Source organism: Bos mutus, chromosome 16, assembly GCF_027580195.1.
Source record: "Bos mutus isolate GX-2022 chromosome 16, NWIPB_WYAK_1.1, whole genome shotgun sequence".
In the NCBI taxonomy this organism is placed as follows: Eukaryota; Metazoa; Chordata; class Mammalia; order Artiodactyla; family Bovidae; genus Bos; species Bos mutus.
The window spans coordinates 41,084,867-41,102,783 of NC_091632.1; the positions used below are offsets into that span (position 1 = coordinate 41,084,867).

The window sequence follows — 17,917 nt, forward strand, 5'->3', positions numbered from 1 at the left end:
TCACAAACGGACTTTATCAAAGCGGGGCAACAGTGACGCTGGTGATAAGCGCTACACTAATGGCAAGTTCCTGATCAGGAGGGGCCTGTCTGGGGGTGCTGTCTGCGGAGTCTAGGGGGACCAGGGTGAGCTAGACACAGGCTCACACGGGTTCAGTGCAGAGTCTGGAAAAGATGAAGCTGTGTGGCCGTGAGCAAGCTCCACCTCCTCCTGTGACAGGACCGACAGGCTCCCAGGACCTAACCCAGAGGGAAGCAGGACCAAATTTTTCCCAAGAGAAAGAGACTGAGCACATTCTGGGGCAGTGATCAAAGAGCGCCTCCAGCACAGGGCTGGCGCCAGCTCACCCAGGGCTGCATGCCAGCCACTCCCGGACACAGGGGGATTTCAGGTCCCCATGCTTCACCACTGCAGGCTGGCCAAGGAACCCTGCTGTGAATAAAGCTCCTCTATGGTAATAAAGTCTCCCTTTCCTCCTATAAAAAGCAACCATGGCCCCAAAGGCAAGCACCCATACCACCAAGGCTCTACCCTGGGCTCACCCCAACCCCCCCCCTGCCTGCGAGGCCCCCCTGGAGTGGGGGCGCCTCAGTTTCCTTCCCTCCAGCAACACCGCAGCCCCCCCTCCCCAGCAGGGGTAATGGGGGGAGCCAAGCAACGATGTCTGTAAAGTGCTCTCATTTGTAAGGATGAAAAGAGCTATAAATCCACAGTCACAGGGGCACTAAAGCTGCAGCCACTTCTTCCTTTTGAAACGGAGAACCACAAGGAGGATCAAAGGACTGTCTGTTGACTGCTGCTCTGGGGGCCTCCTCCCCCCACACCTGACAGAAACCCCAGAGAGGCCAACCATGATTTTCAGCTTAACAAAATCTCAAGACAAGTTGAACCATGGCTTCCTGGAACACCCGGAGTAGAAGAAACAGGGGCAGAAGGCGGGGGGACCGACAGAGCTTGCATACTTGAAAGCAGGAGTTAAAAGGAGAAGGCTTGGGAGAAGTCTTGAGAGGAAGAAACGGAAACATGGAGGGAAAGGTTGCTTCCCCAGGTCTCTTTCTTCACAGAAGCCTGGCACGGTGACCCAGCAAAGGCTGCAGCAGCTTGTGCAATAAAATGCTTAACCTTGGCTAAGTTAACCTTCTTAGCCATAAAAAGGGGAGGGGAGTGGGGACAAAAATCAAGCTTACGGGAAATAAACCTAATCAAAGCTGAACCGTAACAAAGGGCACCAGAAACATTCCTACTGCAGCACATCCCACAGGCTGGCCAAGAGCCCGGAATTTTCATCACAACTTTTCAAACAGGGAGAGAAGGGAAAAAAAAAAAAAATCAAAAGCATTACCAAGGCCCCAACCCAGGATACCTCGCTGTAGAACCAAAATTTGTGAGAGGTCAGCCTTTCAGGGAGTCAAAAACCCAGCGTGTGGAAACCGGCAGGCCTTTATACAGTGGGAGGGGCTCTTAAACCAACTACTGTTCCGCACTGAAGTCTCAGAGCTTCACAGACCATTAAAGGTTTCTGAACCACAGAGAAAGGAGGGCAGAGTTAAGGAAATAAATCAAAAGTTCCTCTGGGATGCACGAATGCCTACTTGGAACAGGCTTTCAGCACGAATATCCTCCACATTAAACAACAGGGAGGACTTTTCAAAATAAAAGCAGGAAAGAGATTAATTCTGTTATAAGCAACACTTTCTTTCTGGCTTAAAGGTTATGTGTGCTATAAAAAAATGACTCCAGAAGAGTGCTGGGGGGAGGTGGGGCTGGGCTGAAGGCGGGGGGTGCAGTGAAGGAAGACAAGAAGTGAGCAGAAAAACAAACAGAGAAACGCCCCCAAACCAGCTACAGGGTCTGGTAGTATTTTAGGAGCGGGATGTGAGGCAGAGCAATCTCTACCACATCTATTCCTGGCTAGCCCTGCCTAAGAAACTGCAGGAACTTTCCCATAGCCAGAGGGAGTTCTCTTGCTTTTCCTGTGCTACATTCACAGCTTAAGGCCCGGGAAACGGACCATGTCATCTTCAGTGCGGAGCCCATTACATTTCTTAAGAAGCATCACCTGTCTCAAAACCAGCAGGGGGAGTACAGGACTACAGCATCTGAGAACAGGAAATGGTCAACCTGATACCTAAGGATCTGTGTTTATCCAAGAGACGGGCTGTGAAGCCGAATGACAGACCTTGTTGTTGTTGCTGTTCTGTCGCTAAGTCATGTCTAGTTGACTCTGTGACCCCACGGACTGCAACTTGCCAGGCTTCCCTGTCCTCTACTATCTCCCGGAGTTTGCTCAAATTCATGTCCACTGAGTCGGTGATGCAGCAGAAGTGAACAGATCAAAATGCTGGCTTCTTACTTAGACTGGGTTAGCAGATTACAACAGATGAGGCTGTCACCCTGGGGTCGGGGTGCACTCACCATGGAGCACACTGTTGGGGTGTGCCCCAATCAACCTGGCTTCCCTGGTGGCTCAGTCAGTAAGGAATCTGCCTGCAATGCAGGAGACCTCAGTTCCATCCCTGGGTCAGGAAGATCCCCTGGAGAAGAAAATGGCCTCACACTCCAGTATTCTTGACTGGAAAATCCCAAGGACAGAGGAACCTGGCAGGATACAGTCCATGGGGTTGCAAGAGTCAGACAGGACAAGGGGACTAAACCATCCCCACCAACCAATCTGAAAAGAGGGGGAAGGGGTCTGGGGAGGGGAAAGGCTCAATGAAAATCAGAAAGTCCAATATGGAGAATGGATAGCACTCACCAGAGCAATAATTTACCTTGAAACAGGGCTGGCAGTTTAGTGCACAAACAGCCCCTTCCAGGCTTTATTCCCTGGAGGGACCGGGGAGACCTTCAGCTTTGCTTTCAACCCCTAGGTCTGTCTGCTCAAGGCCTGCTATTTCATCTCCAGCCACGGTTTACCAAACATGCAGGAATGGGCTTGAGGGGTAGTTCATTTGAGGGGTACTACACTTGAAGGGTAGTGCTGATAGGTTCCTGCGGTGGGATCTGGGGCCATGATTGAAGCTAATGGTTTTTCCCACAAGAGAAGAGCCTACAGCTTCATGCATGGTTATGCTGTGGTTTGTTACTGGACAACTCTACTCAAGTTTACTGTGGGTGTTAAAATGGCCTTGCTGATGGTTGGTCTTAGTATGCACTAATGTATCAGGTCATCTTAACACCTTCTCATTGTGGGAAATGAGAGCCAGGGTAAAGATGCTAACCTCAAGATGTGTATAACTCAACAGACTAAACAAAGCCTGCAATGTGGCTTTCTGTTACGCTAGGAAGTGTGCCCTGAAATAAGCACAGGTACCTGCCTCCGGGCAAGAGGGAGGGGCCAGGTGAGGAAGGGGTGGGGCCCAGGGAAGGGGGGGCCCCCCCGCGGGGGAAAGGGCGGCTGGGCAAAGACAGGGCACCGCCTTAGCTCCCTAAGCTGAGTACCCAAGGTATGGGGTGGACCCAACTTGCAGTCTGGAGCCCTGACCCATCTGAGAGCCCTCTGTGAGGGAGGGTCAACCTCCAGGAGGTAAAGCGATCCTGATTCCTGCTCAATAAAAGGAAGGCGTTACAAATGATCAGTTCAGTTCAGGCGCAGTCGCGGCCGACTCTTTGCGACCCCATGAATCGCAGCACGCCAGGCCTCCCTGTCCATCACCAACTCCTGGAGTTCACCCAGACTCACGTCCATCGAGTCAGTGATGCCATCCAGCCATCTCATCCTCTGTCGTCCCCTTCTCCTCCTGCCCCCAATCCCTCCCAGCATCAGAGTCTTTTCCAATGAGTCAACTCTGCATGAGGTGGCCAAAGTACTGGAGTTTCAGCTTTAGCATCATTCCTTCCAAAGAAATCCCAGGGCTGATCTCCTTCAGAATGGACTGGTTGGATCTCCTTGCAGTCCAAAACCACCGTAATCTGCATTTAAAGGGTCCACTGTCACTGGGCTCTCAGGAGCAGTGAAGTGCAGTCTTTGGGAATGCTGCAGAGAGACTTGGTATTTGGAAAATTCCTCAGCAAGGATACTTCAAGGACTTCCTCTGGCAAGACATTTCAAACAAGTTTTTCAATATTTAAAACACCTAACCCTCAAACAGCTTCCAGCCCTCCAGGCACAGCTTCCAGCCCTCCAGGCACATCTTCCAGGAGGCATGCTCTTCCTGTGGCACCACGCATGGTCCACAGCATGCAGGCTAGCACTGGGGTTCACACTGACATGCACTATGGTGGGAGCGACCACCAGGACGGAGCAGAAACCCTGCCCTCATCTCCTCCTGACACCCAGGAAGCTGGCGGAACAGGATGATCAACTGTGTGAGGAGTAAACCACAAACTGTATACATTCTCACTACCTAGACATCGGAAGTCACCGATTTCTAGAAAAATGTGGTAACAATGTTAGGTATTTATAGACACAGCATTTGGGAAATCAGTGATTAGAACAGAACACAGTACAAGAGAAAACAGTATGCTTTGGTCCGAGTCTAAAAGACAAACAGACTGGACAAGGGTGCATTCTCTTCAATTTCAAATTTGTGCACTTTAATATGAATACAAGATGGCTGTTCAAGAATCACTCTGTCCTTTAACTGGATCATTCTGTCTAAACATCTGGTAGACATCATATGGTCAGAGAAACACAGACTTCTCCTGAGTCACCTGACAGGCTTAGACCAAAAATAGGGCTTCAAGTTTTGGTAAGTAAATTTCAGTCCAGAGGACAAAGCAAATGTAGAAATTTATTTTAAAAGTTTTGGGAATTCCCTGGCAGTCCAGTGGTTAGGACAGAGCCTGGGTTCACTCCCTGGTCAAGGAACTAAGATCCCTGGTCAAGGAACTGTAAACCTTACAGTGTAGCCAAAAAAAAGTTATGTTTTGCTTTTTATCCCATATTCTCCAGAATGTCTGCAGTTCACTTGCTGCCGGTTTTATTCTGCTGCTGGTGTAGTTACAGATTCACAGGACTGATTTCCTTTTGAATTCAGTTATCACACAAGTTCCATATTTTCCCTCCAAAACTTAAACACCTCTCTCAACAACTCAAGGCTACAAACCTCTGACCTGGCTCAATGTACCTCATTAACACATTCCCCAAACAGAGCATTTGTGGGAAAATGAACTGAGTTCTGATGTTAGGAGGCATGTGCCTAAATCAAAAATCACCAAATCCCAGAGGCAAGGGACCTACACTGCTTCCAGCCCTCGAAAATAATCAAACACACCAAAGTCACCATTTCTTGCCAAACTCAAGAAAAATCCAAACTCTTGCACTTGGGAACAAAAGAGACAATAGCTGCAGCTGAAAATACATAACCAAACATCACAGGAAAAACTTCAACTTAATACTGTTCAAAACATCCCCAGTGGTGTTTCACTCATACGGCAAAGACACAGGATAAAAATTCCAGACTGTTTTCAAGATAATAAAATAGCATATGATGGTGACTCACTAACTGACTAAAAGGAAGAAAAAAATAAATAAATCCACAAACAGTCACAAGAACCTTGCAAAGCTGCAAAGATCTGGCAACACTGAACCTCCTCCACCTCACTTGGCTCTCACCTCCAGTACACACACACACACACACGCACAGACACACATGCACAAATACACACAGGCACACACTCTACGTTTTGAAGCCAAGCTGCAATTGGCTAATGGCTTACTCTACTGCTTAAGACAATATTTTATTCTTGACTCGCTCAATAAACCTGCTGAGAAAAATAAACAATGGGTTTCAATCTTATAAATAATCTAGAAAACAGAACTGCTGTGCAAATAGTAGAGGTGATTTACTGCCCGTGATAAACAGAACAGGAAGTCCAATGTGCACAGTGAACCCTGAGCCACAGGCTTACTATCCTGGGACAGAGTTAATAAGGATTCCTGTCCCTTACATGGTGGAAGGCCTGGGATGTCCAGGGTTCACCCGGTCTTTAAAAGAGCATCTAAGCAGATCATGAAAACCAACACAAAGAGCAAAAGATAAGGAGGACTTTTCCTTTAATACATTGAGGGCTTTTAAGCTTTTAAGACATAGGTACACACACAATGCATTTCTATCCCAACATTCACATATGTGTGAAATACCCACACACACTTCATCTTGAATAAATATTAAATCAGGGCCTGTTATAGGGCACTAAAGGTGAATAAAGAGGTATTAAAATGAGATCCCTGCCCAGAAGGCCTTACATTCTATATAAATATACAGATGCATGTATATGTGCAGAAGAGAAATGCATCAGAGAAAAAAGGAGCAGAGTCTACAGGCCAAAATTAAAACAGAAGAAATGAGCATTTTTAAAGGACAGAAAGACATAATTTCGCTGAGAGAAGTTGGGCTCTTCGGGTAACGGCCGCCAGCCCACAGAGAAAGAGGCCCATGTGGGTTTTGCAGACGTGAACCCCAGGCAGAACCCCACAACCAAGCTCAGGATCCTGGCGGTGACAGCAGCCCCAGAACCTTCCAGGAAAGAACACAAAGCCTCCAACCTCTTCACTAGGCTGTGAATTGCAGTAGGGCAAGCATCCGTTCATGCATCCCAGATATCCCACAGCACACAGGTCTTGGGTACCAAGGTTCCCCAAAAACCTTCTCTCCAAACACTCTTAATCTTGCCAACTTGTGAGGGTAGTTCAGTCTCCTCACAGGCCAAATCCTGGGAATTACAGTGCCACCATATAGAGGATTCAAAAGGATTTGAACAGAAGAATCGTATTTCCAAAGTGGACAAATAACAAAGGTCATTAAAATGGAAACTTAAAAATTAAACATCTCCAAAAGAAAACAGAGCTTAATGGAATCTTAGTGTCCCAAGCAAGTCTCTCGTGCTTGCCTTTACTATTTCCATAATACAATTGGCTTTCAAATTACACACCACAGAAAACGTTTTTCAAGGGCGAGGTATCCTGCCCACCACTGGTGAGCAGCTGTGAATGAGACCAAGGTGAAGGCTTTGCATCACATTTCAAAACAACACAATTAATTTTTACTCTATTTTCCTGAGTATTACTCATTGGCATAATTTCAGGTAAGATTAAAATGAATCAAAAAACCCAATTATTTAAGAATTATGATTGCTGATAATTTTAAAACTTATTTTTAATGTCACTTTTTAACAGACAAGATTTATTTTTTAAAAAGCATCAGCAAACTGGATTTTCAAAGTTAGGATGAGGTCACGTTTTATTAAGGCTTAAAAAAAAATCCACTTAAAATATAAAACATGAGCTCCAAGGAGATAAACACACTGACTATAATCACAACTTTAAAGTCTTCTTAAAGACCATTTCAAACCTTCCATTTGCTTTACTAGATAATAAATAAATGAGTCTATTTAGGCCTTAAAAGTCACAAATGTTTTCATCTTTAAAGGTCACCAGGTAACCAAAATCCACCAAATCATAAGAAATATATGTCAGCAAATGCCAACAGCAAATGAACAACTGATGCTTACAAGCAACACTGTGTTCAATTACATCAGAAGTCCATGGTGTTTTTCATTTGAGTGCAGTTTCTACAAGCGATAGATCCCATGAAATTGAAGCACTCTCATGCCATTCCCACCAGTCCTAATAGTTCCAAAGACCAGGCTAAGATGTTTACACTGGGAACAGCAAATATCCAAGGCCCTTGGTTTAAAGTCATATAATTCTCTGGGAGTTTTGATATAATCTGTTTAACATGATGCCACATAAAACCGATTCCAAAAAAACTAAAAATAATTACTCTAAAAATAAGTAAATAAAAATTTAAAACTCGTCTAATTTTCATAGACCTCCCTTCCGCTACAACATCAACAGCAAAAGTTTCTTACAAGAAAATTTCACTCACACAAGGGCATCAGTCACTCTCCCTCAGATTTCCCTAGTCAAAACTGCCCAGACCAGTACCCATATAGTCTAGACTCTCAACGAATAGGCTCTGCTCCATTTTAATGGGAACAACTGTAGGATCGAAGTACTTGCTGCCACGTTGCAGTGCCTGTTTGTATGGGAGATCACTTCTGCCTTGAACGGAAAATCCCAACTATGTGTGTCTACCCCAGGACAACTTATTAAGGGAAAGAAAGGTATGGCACATGTCAGTCCTCACACCCACTTCCTGCCAACCTTTCAAAACATTTATGTTTCTCCTTCATATATTGGGGTTCCAGCGAAAGAAACACCTAAAAACACTGTAGTATTAAACATGCAAACATCATATTAATAGGCAATGGTCATCCTTTCAAACAAAAAGTTTTCTATTTGAAACAAGTAGGGGTTACTCTGCCTAACTCACTATGGCTGCATGTCAAAAGATAAAGGAGACAACAGTGTTTATATGAAACATGGCATCAAGACTTCCCTGAAGGTCCACTGGTTAGGAATCAGTGCTTTCACTGCTGTGGGCTGGGTTGGATCCCTGCTCAGGGAACTAAAATCCCATAGGCAGCAAGATGCAGCCCCCCAACCAAATAAAGAAATAGAGGAAATATGGCATGAGTTACAATTGTGTTTCTAGAGGAAAAAATTGGAAGATGGGAAGAGGGAAGCTATATCAGGAAATAATATTACTGATAATGAAAATAAGCCCAGATACTTTTCATTTTTAAAATTAGTTTGTTTGGTTGCACCAGGTCTTAGGTGAGGCAGGCTGGATCTTTAGTTGTGGCATGTGAACTCTTAGTTGTGCAAGTGAGAGATCTAGGTCCTTGACCACGGTTCAAACTCCGGCCCCCAGCACTGGGAGTCTTAGCCACTGGACCACCCAGGAAGTTCCCAAATACCTTGAAATACTTTACAATCCTTTGAAAAGGGAAATCAAGCTCTACTTAACAGTGAAATAATCTAGTTTTAACAGAATGAAAAGAACATTATTTTAAGAATGAATCTAACAGATAGGATTGAGATTCTGCAGGGCCTCATCACTGTAAACAGCAGGGCTTCCTGAACTTTACTTCGCATTCGAATCACCTGGGATGCTCATTACAATGCAGATTCTGCTTCAATAGAAAGGGACAGGAGGCTGTGAGGCTGCAATTTTAACAAGCTCCAGGTGATGAGGACAACACTGGTCTGAGGACCACACTGAGAGCAGCAAGCATACACAGCATTTGCAGTCAGAGATCTCTGGCTTACAACCAAGTATGTTATGCGGCTATAACACATTTGTGTCCTCAACAGTATCAACCGATTCAGGAAGTCCACACTTTGTTATATAACATTAGATTAAGCATTAATGAGGCTAGAAAATTGTTTATCTAAGGTTATAACCTGAAGTTAAATAAAACTTCATGCTGAACGCTCGTATTTAAATACTACAGTCAGTTTTAACCTCTTAGTATTAACAGAATCCCAATTACTCCATCTTATAGCCCTTTCTCAAAAGTCGTTCTTCTTTGCTGAGGGAATGTGCTCTATGCAAAAGATACTTTGCCTGAAGAATGGAACAACTTAACGTTCAGAAGTTAAGCACACACACAGTAGAATTCATTCTCAGAAATGCGGCTGAGAAAGATGGTTGATTTTTCATATTATTTCTCAAATTAAAATTTTAAATCTCCAATACTTTTCATCCTCTCACCCAAGGTTAAAAAAATTCAAAGCATCAAAACCAGCTGGCCCTTTAGTCCCCTTCAAAAAAAAAAATCAGCAAAAACAAACAAACAAAAAAAAAACAAACCCAGTAAGTTTTCAATAGAGAAAGTCCAGATAAAAGTCTTCCATGTTTACAAACCATTTTTGGCTCCCCACTTTCTGTCCTACTACTACACTGAATTAGCAAGAACCTTCCTCTCTGGTCTCCACCTTCTTGGTACTGCTGCTAGAGAATGCTCAGCTCCCATGCTCTCACCTCTTTTCTCAGAATCCTTCGGTGGGTCCCCAGATTTCACTCTTTGGGAAAAGTGCAAGTTTCCCCTCGCTTCACCTCCAAGCCATAATTCTGGCTCACGTGCCATGGCATCAGCTCATGCAGCATTCTCCTCAACAGCACTCATGGACTTGCTGCGCACGTTTTGCAATTTCCTGTCTCCATGCCTTTGCTCATGATATTTCCTACAGCTGCAAAGTCGCTTTTCCTCCATCCTCCCAACCTCGGCCTGTATCCTTCCTTCAAAGCTCAGTTCAAATACCACATCCTCCAATTAGCCTCCCAGAAACCCCCAGCCCCCATGGTCCCTGCGGGGCCTGGCCCTCCACCAGGGCCCTGAGCACAAACTGCCAACCATGCACATGGCTCACCTTTCCTGCTGCAGTGCAGGCTCTTTGCTTCTCTTCACAGACATCTCACCACCACCATGCTCAGTGGTATACAAAACTTTCTAAAATTGAACTACACAGAATGTTTAGCTAGCTTTGAAAATGGAAAGTGGATGAAAATGAATTTCTGGTATAGTAAATTTTAATGTACCAGTGACTGGGTTGACAAACAACACGAACTTCATCTCTGTTGGGTGAGGTACTCAAAAATAAAACTCAAGAGATGAGAAAGACAGTCAAGAGCATGTACTTGTTCCCTTCTCTGTCCAGAGGCCAATAATCCTCTGGAGTCACCTCTTCTCTCTACCAAGTCAGGGTGGATCAAACTGTCTTCTCAGTAAAGTCGGCTGCAGCAGAGACAGGTCACTAAGTTAGCGCTCCCTCCCTGTCTAGATGCAATGCTGGCTGAACCTGTCCACTCCAACAGCAGGTAGAGCTTTACACAAAGGCCAGCCAGGACTCCAGGGACAACCACCCATATGTCAGACACATAAAGTCCTGGGTTCAAACAAAGGGATGTGCTCAGCATGAAAGAAGATACATGTATATGTCACTGTCACCTAGGTAATCATCTCATGATTTTGAAGAAAACTACAATGTGTAAAAAATCAAACAAAAAATTATTTTGGGACCACCTAATATTTTGTATTATATACAACATGGATTCCTCTCCTAGTAATTAAGATTCAACTCTATTAGGTCTCAACAAGAGACCTTGGTCTTCAGTCATTACATTAGCATCAAAGGTCATGTGATTCATCAATCCAACGATGACACGGCAGTGCTTAAAGAAGAAAAGAGGCCTTGTTACCCATCCATTTCTCAGAAGCTCAGCAGTGGGGCACTTGCTGTGATTTACACAAATGTACTCATACCCTAGACTCTGATGTTGTTTAGACCAAACAGTATGTTGAGAGAGAAGAGGCATACAGCCAAGGGGAAACTGAGATGCTCAGCAAAAATTCCTTACCATATTTTACTACTTATATACATTCCATAAGCACATTGAGGGAGGCAAACAGTTCTAGAGAAAGCAAGAACTGGAAGAAAGAAGCTACAGGATATTTGCATGACTGTGATGCTAAACTACTGCAATTATTCTCCTGCGAACCATGAGGTTAACATGTAACACCCACTCAACTAAGCCTGTATAAACAGTTGGTTTTCCACAATCACAGCCACTATTCCCACTTCAGTGGGCAGCAGTGTTCAGAGAAAAGCCAGATTTAGCTCCTGAGTAATCAACACCAGAAACCAAAAGAGCTGGGGAAGCTGATCATGACCACCAGCAAGCTCTGAATGCGTGACGACACCGAATGGCCTGGTGGGGATGAAACGCTCCTCAACGAAGCTCCAAGACGGAGGACTTACACCCTTTTAACCAGGTTGTGCCATCCACACACTGGTTTTCAATTAAAGCGCTTTTCTATAAGACAGATGAATGAAAAACAGATAACTTCATTTTATATAGGTTCAATATGTTTACAAGAAAGACTCTGATGCTGGGAGGGATTGGGGGCAGGAGGAGAAGGGGACGACAGAGGATGAGATGGCTGGATGGCATCACTGACTCGATGGACGTGAGTCTCAGTGAACTCCAGGAGCTGGTGATGGACAGGGAGGCCTGGTGTGCTGCGATTCATGGGGTCGCAAAGAGTCGGACACGACTGAGCGACTGATCTGATCTGATCTGATGTTTACAAGAAGAAAACAAGTCTGTACTTTTCATAGTATTCAGCTACTTAATTGGGGGTAGACAGGAAGAACAATTGTTTTCAAATGTTTTCATGCACCCTTTATAGACGTTATCTCATGTAAATTCTCCAAACAATTCTAGGGGCAGAAGCATCAGCCCATTTTACAGACACAGACAATCAAGGATAGAGAGGCTGAGTAATCTGCATAAGACCCTGTGCCAGGTTAAGGGGCAGATGACTGGTCTCTGGCACAGCAACAGCCAAAGATGTGCAAACATTTTATAGAGATTAGAATGCCTGTAAAATTCTCATGCAAAGACACATCATTTTAGAAAAAAATAATTCCCAGGCCTGGTCAGGATTTGACCTCACAGGATTTGAACCTTCCAATGAACAACTCAAAGCAGACTGCTCAGTTAGAGATCATCAAGTACTATAGTTACCAGTAAGGCCAAGAATAGAACACAGGTCTGCTGACCCTGCGCCCATGCCCAATCAGGCGTGTTCTTTTGGATGCTGACACCCTTCTGAAGTTTCCAGTCAGTTGAGAATAGCAAAGAAATGAGTTAATAATTCTGGTAAATAGAACAGAATATGGAAAGTATCTAGATTAGCAAGATTCGCTACACACACATACACACACCTTTTTAAAAGGAATGACCATATGAAGATTTCTACCTGAACCAAGAACACATATCTGAAAATTTTCTCTTCTACTGCAGCAAAAATGAAAAAATAACCTTTGCCCTCCCCTCCCTATGTGTTGTGAATGATTAGCTGACTAGTGTGGCCATGTTGATAACTAAGGAAAATACAAGATATGTGCCTCTTGCAGCTGACTAGAATACTTAGATTTATCCCACTACCAACCTCTAATTGCATGCAAAAGCCAGCAGGACACTAGGAATGGTTTGCCAGTGTCAGCCCTAATCCATTATCCAGTCCTGCAAATGACTCTCCCATGATGGTGCCCAGAGACAGAGGCTGGAAACAGGAAGACTGCTGGGTGCCAGAGGAGGTGGGAGGTAAGGAGCCACGTGGCTGGGAAACAGGGGTGGCAGAGAAGTGATGGGGAAGGGTCTCAGGAAAGAGGCACCTGGAGAAGACCAGAAAACCTGCTAAGAAGGTAGCTGTTCTCACAACTCTGAGTCAGACATCACCAGTAAGAATGGCCAACCAAAAGCAGGAGGAAACACAGATCAGAAGACCCTTCCCTAGGTTAAAGGTCATGCAGCTCCCTTTCCTCAAGGGAGATAAAATGCAAATTGTTTGGCATTTCCAAATGTTAGACACTAGCTTTTAGACTCAATGCTTAATCTTGCTATTAAGTTTATTTTTTGAGAGAAATAAAATAATTGTCAAGGGATAATGTATCAAATTTTTCATGATTTGAAACTTTTTTCGCAGAGCACAAGGAGAGAGAAAACTCAGGCTGAAAGGTCATAATCTGGGCCTTCACATCAGCTCAGATCTATCTCCTCAATGATCTCTTATTTTCATTCCAATCTGGCCAAACCAAAATTCCTGTACTTGGGTAAAGTCTTTTTAGTTTTTACTTCAAATAACTGAAATCCTCAGAAAACATAAAAGTATTTCATTCATAGATCCACATTAAATACCTTTTTCCAATCTGTTCTGGAAAAAGTAAAATGTAAGTTGATTATATAGATTCATCTCGTATTTTATTGTCCATAAACAGCTTTTTTCCACTATCCTCAAAATGACCTATCTCAGCATATTCAGATGTATAATAAATATTGAAAGTTTCATCTAATTCTGATTGATGAATGCAAACCACAAACGAATATACATGAGGCTATACCTGAAATCTCAGAACCTTCTTCCCTATTATGAGCTGTTCATAAGGTGTTGTACAGAAACCATGTCCAGAAACATTTTGTTTTAAAAAAAAAAAAGTGAAAAGAATGAAAATTGAATAAGAGGAACTCAATAAACAATACTCAACTAGGAAACCAAAATCCAAACTGCCCCACAGCTTTTGGCATGGATGTTGCTCCCAGAACAGTCTCTTCCTTCCACTCCCAAAAGCAGCGGGTGGGGCTGGAGGGTTTGGGGAAAGCAGCAGCTCAAAGCCTAAATATTCACCTCCCATCCCTAGGTCCTGAAGTCACTTCTAGGGCCCATAGACACTGATGAGGCTGGTCCTACTTCACTTCCAGTCTCCCCTACTCCTTGGCCTAGCCAAGGGTTCCCCAACTCTCCTCCAATACCACCTGTAGGAAATTACAGGTACAGCCAGGTAAGACTGAACGAATCTCCTACTGGCATTCTTTTTTTTAATTTTAAAATTTATTTATTTATTTTAATTGAAGTGGTATTCTCTTCACGTAACTTCACTCCCAAGATTTCTCAGCAAACCCACTTCCCCCCAAATTTAGCAAGAGCCGTCATCAGATCTGACTCTCAGCTTTGTGAAGTACCAAAGGAATTTTTTAAAGCCTCATTTCAAGCAATTTATAGGACCCTTGATATCTCTCCAATAAAAAGTACACACTTAAAAAAAGTACAAACTTTTAGGGCTTGAAAATTAGTTAAAACTACTCTTCAAAACACACCAACGTTAACTAAATAAAAGTCCCATGAGAATTTAAAGTATACTGAGCTACAAACCTCTTAGCTCTATTATTTGTTGATTTTTGATAATAACCAAATCCAAACTCGTAATAAATGGTATTTTCTATTTCAGCCACTGTATTTAAAATTAGATGTTAACTTCCCAACACCCCAGGCTCCCCTCCCCCACCAACCCTCTAATGCCAGAGATCCTTCGGTTCTGAAATCCACTTTCTTGGGGGGTGGGGTGAGGGTAAGCATAATCTGTCACTTTACTATCTAGAATCGTGAGCGAAAACCGAAAGTGAAGTAAATTGAATAGGATCCTAGAGACCGCCTGAGTCCAAGCACAACACAGGGTTAAAGGAAACCATTTCATAAGATCAAGTGCGGAGAAGCAGCAAGAGCGAAGAGGAAAAAAATCAAGTTACATAAAGTCCAATTGTACTCACTGTTTCCTTATTGGGAAGCAGCTCCTTTCTAATTCTGAAGAAGTTCTTGCCGTACTGCCTAAGCCCCTTAACGAAGCGTTTCTGTGATAAAAAAGAAACAACAAATGGGATGTAAAAACCAAAAACAAAACAGGATGTCAGCAAAGCAATCTGCAATCAGCAGAACAACAACCGCAAAGAAGTCTGAGCGGGAATGTTGACTGCGCTGGGGGAATATTTCGGCGGCACAGCTGGGACCCCCTGCCCCGCAGGCCCCCGACAGCCTCCATCCGGTCCCCGGTCCCGCACACCAGACAGGTCTAGGAGGACATCCTGTGTCTGAGGCCAAAGGCGATCTATGCCCTGGGTGCCTCCAGTCTCCGCAGCGGTCCGCGGAGGTATAAACAACGGAGGTATAAATACGCTCCGGGTTTCTTAATCAAGCAGCACAAGTGGTCTCCACCTGAGAACGAAGCTTCCCAGACTGTCGAGCAGAAAAGGGAAACACAACCAAACCTGGAGACTTTCCTCCAGAAGGGCACTCTAGAGGGTTAAAAGGCCTTTCGTTAATCCCAGGAATTCACCAGCGCGGCGGAAGACCACCGGGGCCCGGACCCCGGACCCCGGACCCCGCCGACCTGCCCAGCCGTCTTGGGCACTAGAAACCGAGCCACCAGAAGAACCCCTGCCCCCTCCCGGCCCCCCTACCCCTCATTTCCTCAGCGGTCCGGGACTTTCACTTTGCCCCATTCCTCCCGAGCAGCCCCTCCCCGCCGCAGTCGGGCCCTGCCGGCTCCCCAGCCCCCACCTCGGGCGAGAAGCCGGGTCCCGCGCCCCGACGCCGGCAGCCACAGGTACTGGGGCCGCGGCCGGCTGCGCTCCGGGTCCCGGCGGCGAGAGGCCGCGCCTGTCACTCGGCTCGTGCTCCACAAAGCGCAGGGCGGAGGCGGCCGGGCGGCTCGGCGTGTGACCGCGGCGGGGCCGCGCGGCGCGGGGCGCGGGGGGCGCGGGGCTGAGGCCGCCGCCGCCGCCGGGGGAGGAGGCCGGAGCGGCGCGCAGAGCCCGGCGCGGCCGCGGGCGGCTGCAAAAGGCGGCCTGGATCGCCGCGCCGCCCGCCGGCCCGGCTCTGGCCCCCGCCCCGAGGCTCCGCGCGGAGCCCCGGCGCAGTACCTTGGTTTCTTCCTTCCAAACAGCGGGATCCGACCCGGGCGGCGGAGCACGGAAACTTCCTCCCCGCCGCGGCGGGCACGAGGAGAGGGCGCTCGGGGCCCCTCCCGGGCCGCTCAGTCCCTGGGCTTCCCCCGGGTGGGCCGAGTCAGCGGCGCACGCCCGTCGCCCCCCGGGCTGCGAAGCTGGGGGCTGGCCCCGAGGACTCCCGCGATCCCTCCGGCCCAGGCGTTAGCCGGCACCTCGCAGGGCGCCGTTTCACAACTAAGTCACCGCGGAAGCTTCCCAGCCAATAAATCACCTGCCCACCGGGAGGAGCGTCCCTCCCACTCCCCGCGGTGGAGACCAGCCGGGCAAATTCAGCGAAGAACCAGACTTGGCCTGCAAGACCGATCTGCAACCTCCTACTCCATTCCTGGAGGCTCTGCATTTTCAGATTTCACCCCTTTCTAAGATATGACTCATCACTGTCAGTTTTCAACATAATTCGTATAGTTCAAAAGGAACAATCTGTCAAGGCACAAGAAAGCAGCCAGCTCTTTTCTAGTCTGAAGAAGAGTGACCCTTGTTTCTTGAAACAAGTGTCATCCGCATGCTCAGCACGCCTCCTGGGCTTAAGTGCAGAGGATCTCCTTTGGGATCTGGAGAGGAATGAGACCGCCTGCCCTCAAGAAGCCAGGCTGGCAAACAGGTAAACACACCAATCTCTGGGCCCCAAAGAGAAGCCACAGAGGAACAAAGGGCTGGAGGTGGGGCCAGGAGGAGGAAGCACTCACTCAGTGGGTGTTTTAGAGGAAGTGACAGGAAAAGCAGCAGCCTGCCGGTGGGCTCTAGTGGGACTGCCAGCAGGGCACAGGGAACATTCTGGGAACTGCAAGGAGGACAGGGTGTGCAAAGTACAGTGCCACAGATAAGACTGAAGAGGCAGGAGAGGGCCAGGCTGCAGAGCCTTCTAGGCCACTGTGAGGCCAGCAGAGAAGTGCCGGTGTGACCGTTCCATGAGAAGACTGGATAGCAACTGCACCAGGGGTGGGGTGGCTTGCGACAGGCCTTAGGGACAGACTGGCTGCACTGCAGTTGGAGAGGCTGGTGGGGGAACCCAGTGTGAGCTTGGGATGACCTGAACTCAACTTCAGCCTTCGGAATTAACTTCTTAATCTACTTTCAGGAGTTGAGTATTTAGTGAGCACCTAACACTGGGAGGAATTTTTTAAATAATAACAAACAGGCAGTCATGGACCTTTATTCAAATGAATTCATCTTTAGCAGGAAAGATAAATGTGTGCCAGGTTATTAGATTAGAGAATGATCTGAGTCTCAGGGAAGCCAAGCATGAAGTAGTGAATGGCAGCTCACCAGTGCTGCAAGGAAGCCGAGAGGAGGGACAGACTGTCATGGTCACTGAGGTCAGATCTCGAAGAGCAGAGCATTTGCTGGTGTGGAAGGGTGGGAAGGGCCTCCAGAAAAGACAGGGGCACAGTGGGAAGTGGAAACAGACAGAGTCTACAGAAAGCTGAGGTGGGCTCTGGCATGAAAGAGGTGGTAGAATGGCAGGGTCATGCAATCCGAAGGAGGGCCCAATGCCAGAGGATACACAACAGGTTCGCTGGGAGAAGTCGGCCAAGCGAAGGAGCACCTGAGAAAGGCTGAATCAGGAAGAGCAGGGAAGGGGCTTCCACAAACTTGAGGTCAGACCCTAAGTCTTCTACTTGTTATAATCTCCTGAACATAGCTGTTAAATACCTACTGTGTGCCTGGAGCCTCAGAGTCCTTATACCCTACAAGGAAGTACTGTTATCATCTCCATT

The 17,917-nt window shown here is 46.4% G+C and overlaps 1 protein-coding gene across 7 annotated transcripts in view; it reads right to left on the minus strand.

Moving 5' to 3' along the window:
* RERE (arginine-glutamic acid dipeptide repeats) overlaps nucleotides 1-17,917 on the minus strand; it is a 416,446-nt gene that overhangs the window by 41,926 nt on the left and 356,603 nt on the right. For 4 of the 7 annotated variants that reach the window (XM_070385173.1, XM_070385171.1, XM_070385172.1 and 1 more), the window contains one exon: nucleotides 14,964-15,044. In XM_070385173.1, the coding sequence (XP_070241274.1) occupies nucleotides 14,964-15,044 (81 nt within the window). Of the gene's footprint in view, nucleotides 1-14,963; nucleotides 15,045-15,750; nucleotides 15,813-16,112; nucleotides 16,340-16,410; nucleotides 16,741-17,917 lie in introns of those variants that run through there. The other 3 variants (XM_070385175.1, XM_070385176.1, XM_070385177.1) reach the window with 3 other exon arrangements.